Consider the following 2784-nt stretch of genomic DNA (forward strand, 5'->3'; position numbering starts at 1 on the left):
CGGTCAAAAAGTGAGAGAAAATGGGGAACAATAGAAGAAAATATGAAAAAATAGAGAAAAAACGTGAACAAAGAATTAAAAAAGAGAAATGAGTAAATGAAAAAAAATGGAAAAAGGGCAAAGAAATAAGACAAAATCATAAAGAAACAAAAGAAATAGAAAAGAAACGGGGTAAATTGGCAACAAAATAGCACAAAAATAGGGGTGGACACGCCCAAAAGTGCCCCAAAACGAGGCTGAAAACCCTCCAAAGTGCCCCAACAAGGAGCTGGAACCCCCCAACTCAGGTCCCAGGGCCCGGGGGGTCTCACCGGTGTGGGCGTGGGGCGGGCGGGCGCGGCCGTTCTCGGGGGGCGCCACGAGGGCCCAGGCGAAGGCTCGGACGCCGTCGTCGCCGCGGAAGTGCAGGAGGCAGAAGAGGAGGATGGCCCGGCAGATGTTCTCCACGTCCCGCTCCGACAGACGACGCTTGAACCGGCCCTGGGCCACCATCTCCCGCCAGCGGCCCCACCTGGGGGGGTCAATGGGGAGTCAACACAGTCAATGAAGACAACAGGGGTCAACGGGGGGTCACCATGGTCAATAGGGGGTCAACGGGGGCAATGGGGGGTCAATGGGGTCAATGAGGGGCAACCGGGTCAACAGGGGGGTCAACACGGTCAAGGGGGGGCAACCGAGTCAATGGGGGGTCAATATGGTCAATGGGGGGTCAACATGGTCAAAGGGGGGTCAACACGGTCAATGAGGGCAATGGGGGGTCAACAGGGCCAATAGGGGGTCAACACGGTCAATGTGGGGTCAATGGGGTCAATGGGGGCAATGGGGGGTCAACGTGGTCAATGGGGGGTCAACGGGGTCAACAAGGGGTCAACACGGTCAATGGGGGGTCAACAAGGGGTCAACACGGTCAATGGGGGGTCAACACAGTCAATGAGAGCTCAACACAGTCAACAAAGTCAACAGGAGGTCAACAGGGTCAACAAAGTCAATGGAGGGATCAACACACTCAACAAAGTCAATGGGGGGGCCAACATGGTCAACAAAGTCAATGGAGAAGTCAACACAGTCAACAAAGTCAACAGGGGGTCAACAGGGTCAACACGGTCAATGGAGGAATCAACACAGTCAACAAAGTCAACTGGGGGTCAACACGGTCAACGAGCTCAACGGGGGGTCAACACGGTCAACGAGCTCAACGGCGCCAATGGGGCCCGCGCCGCCCAACGCCGCGTCACCGTCAGACGCCGCCGCCCTCACCCGTAGACCATGAGGCTCTTCTCCACCCGGAAGCAATCGGTGCGGCCGTAGGGGCCCCCGAACCCTCCCTGCTGGTTGGGGGTGGCACCACCACCGTGTTGGGGTTGTTGGTGGTGATGATGGTGCTGGTGGTGCCGGCGGGTGCCGCGGGCGTTGCCGCCGCGCTCCAGGCGCTGCTCCAGGTCGTCGTCGCTCTCCAGGTCGGAGAACTCCACCAAATCGTCGTCCCTCAAGGTGCTGAAGTGGCGCGTCTGCTTCCGCACCCGCGGCGTGTCGATCACCAGCGTGTTCTGCACGGGGGGACACGCCCACTTTTAGGCCACGCCCAGGGGGTGGAGACACTCCCCCGGCCACGCCCAGCCGGGTCCCACCTTGCTGTTGAGCAGCTCCAGGTCCAGGTCGGCCTTTTTGGCCCATTTCTGCCAGAAGTTGGGGTCGTCCAGGGCGATGTCCGGGCGGTTCTCCGACGCCACGAAGCTGGCCTGGGGCAAAAAGGGGGCGTGGTCACGTCAAAAGGGGCGTGGCCACATCAAAAGGGGTGTGGTTGTGGTAAAAGGGGCGTGGTTGTGTCCAAAAGGGGCGTGGCCAAGACGAAGTTTATTAAAATTAACCCCAAAATTCCCCATCAAAGGCATCGTTAAAAGCCCCCCCCGACCCAATCGGCCCTAATTAAAACTCAATTAAAGCCCCCCGAGCAACCCCACGAGATCAATAACCAATTAAAAAACAAACTGAACAATAAAAGCCTAATAAAGTAAAATAAAAATCCACTAAAAGGATCTGTTTTTGCTAATTAAAGAAGAATTCATCAAGGTAATTAAAATTGAACTAATGACGGTAAAACAAGTGAATTAAAGACCAACAACAAACAAAATTAAAATCACACAGTAATTAATTCAAATTATTAAAAATGTTCTCAATAAATAAATAAATAACGTAAAGTTACACTCCGTTCAAACAAAACAATTAATTGAAGTCAAGAGTAAATTAGATTAAAACTTAAATTTAAGTAAACGAAAATTAATTACTCATTGAAACACAACCTCCCTCATTAGTGATAGTTGATTGATAATCGCTAATTAATCCCTAATTAATTAATTAACTTGGCAAAGGTGGATCCCTTTCCCTCGCTCTCGATGGTGATTTTCCATCATTAATTAACTCTAATTAATTAATTACCTTAGCAAAGGTGGAGCCCTTCCCTTCGCTCTCGATGGTGATGGTTGTTGTCCTCCTGAGCAGGATCTGGTCGATGTCCTCCTCGCAGAACTTGGCGCCCTCGTCGTCCTCGTCCATGATGGCGGCGTAGGCGCCCTTGCGCAGCAGGTCCTCGATCTCCTTCTTGGAGAACTGCTGGATCTGCAAAAGGGGGGGGCTTCCGGCATGAGGGGGGGCCCAACTGGGGGCTTCCCACCCAACTGGGGCCTTCAAACCCAACTCTGGGTCTTCAAACCCTTGGGGGACCCAACCAGGGGCTTCCAACCCAACTCTGGGTCTTCAAACCCTTGGGGGACCCAACTGGGGCTT

The 2784-nt window shown here is 53.2% G+C and overlaps 1 protein-coding gene across 1 annotated transcript; it reads right to left on the reverse strand.

Moving 5' to 3' along the window:
- Nucleotides 1-311: 311 nt before the first annotated feature.
- On the reverse strand, nucleotides 312-2616 carry LOC113962654 (chromodomain-helicase-DNA-binding protein 8-like; the record flags this gene model as incomplete). Its single annotated transcript, XM_027673410.1, has 4 exons — nucleotides 312-511; nucleotides 1258-1547; nucleotides 1629-1739; nucleotides 2437-2616. Coding segments are annotated over 4 exons (781 nt in total), but the record flags the coding sequence as incomplete, so codon positions are not given.
- Between the last annotated feature and the right edge of the window lie 168 nt (nucleotides 2617-2784).

This window comes from Neopelma chrysocephalum, unplaced genomic scaffold (genome assembly GCF_003984885.1).
Source record: "Neopelma chrysocephalum unplaced genomic scaffold, ASM398488v2 Primary Assembly neopelma1_184167, whole genome shotgun sequence".
In the NCBI taxonomy this organism is placed as follows: domain Eukaryota; kingdom Metazoa; phylum Chordata; class Aves; order Passeriformes; family Pipridae; genus Neopelma; species Neopelma chrysocephalum.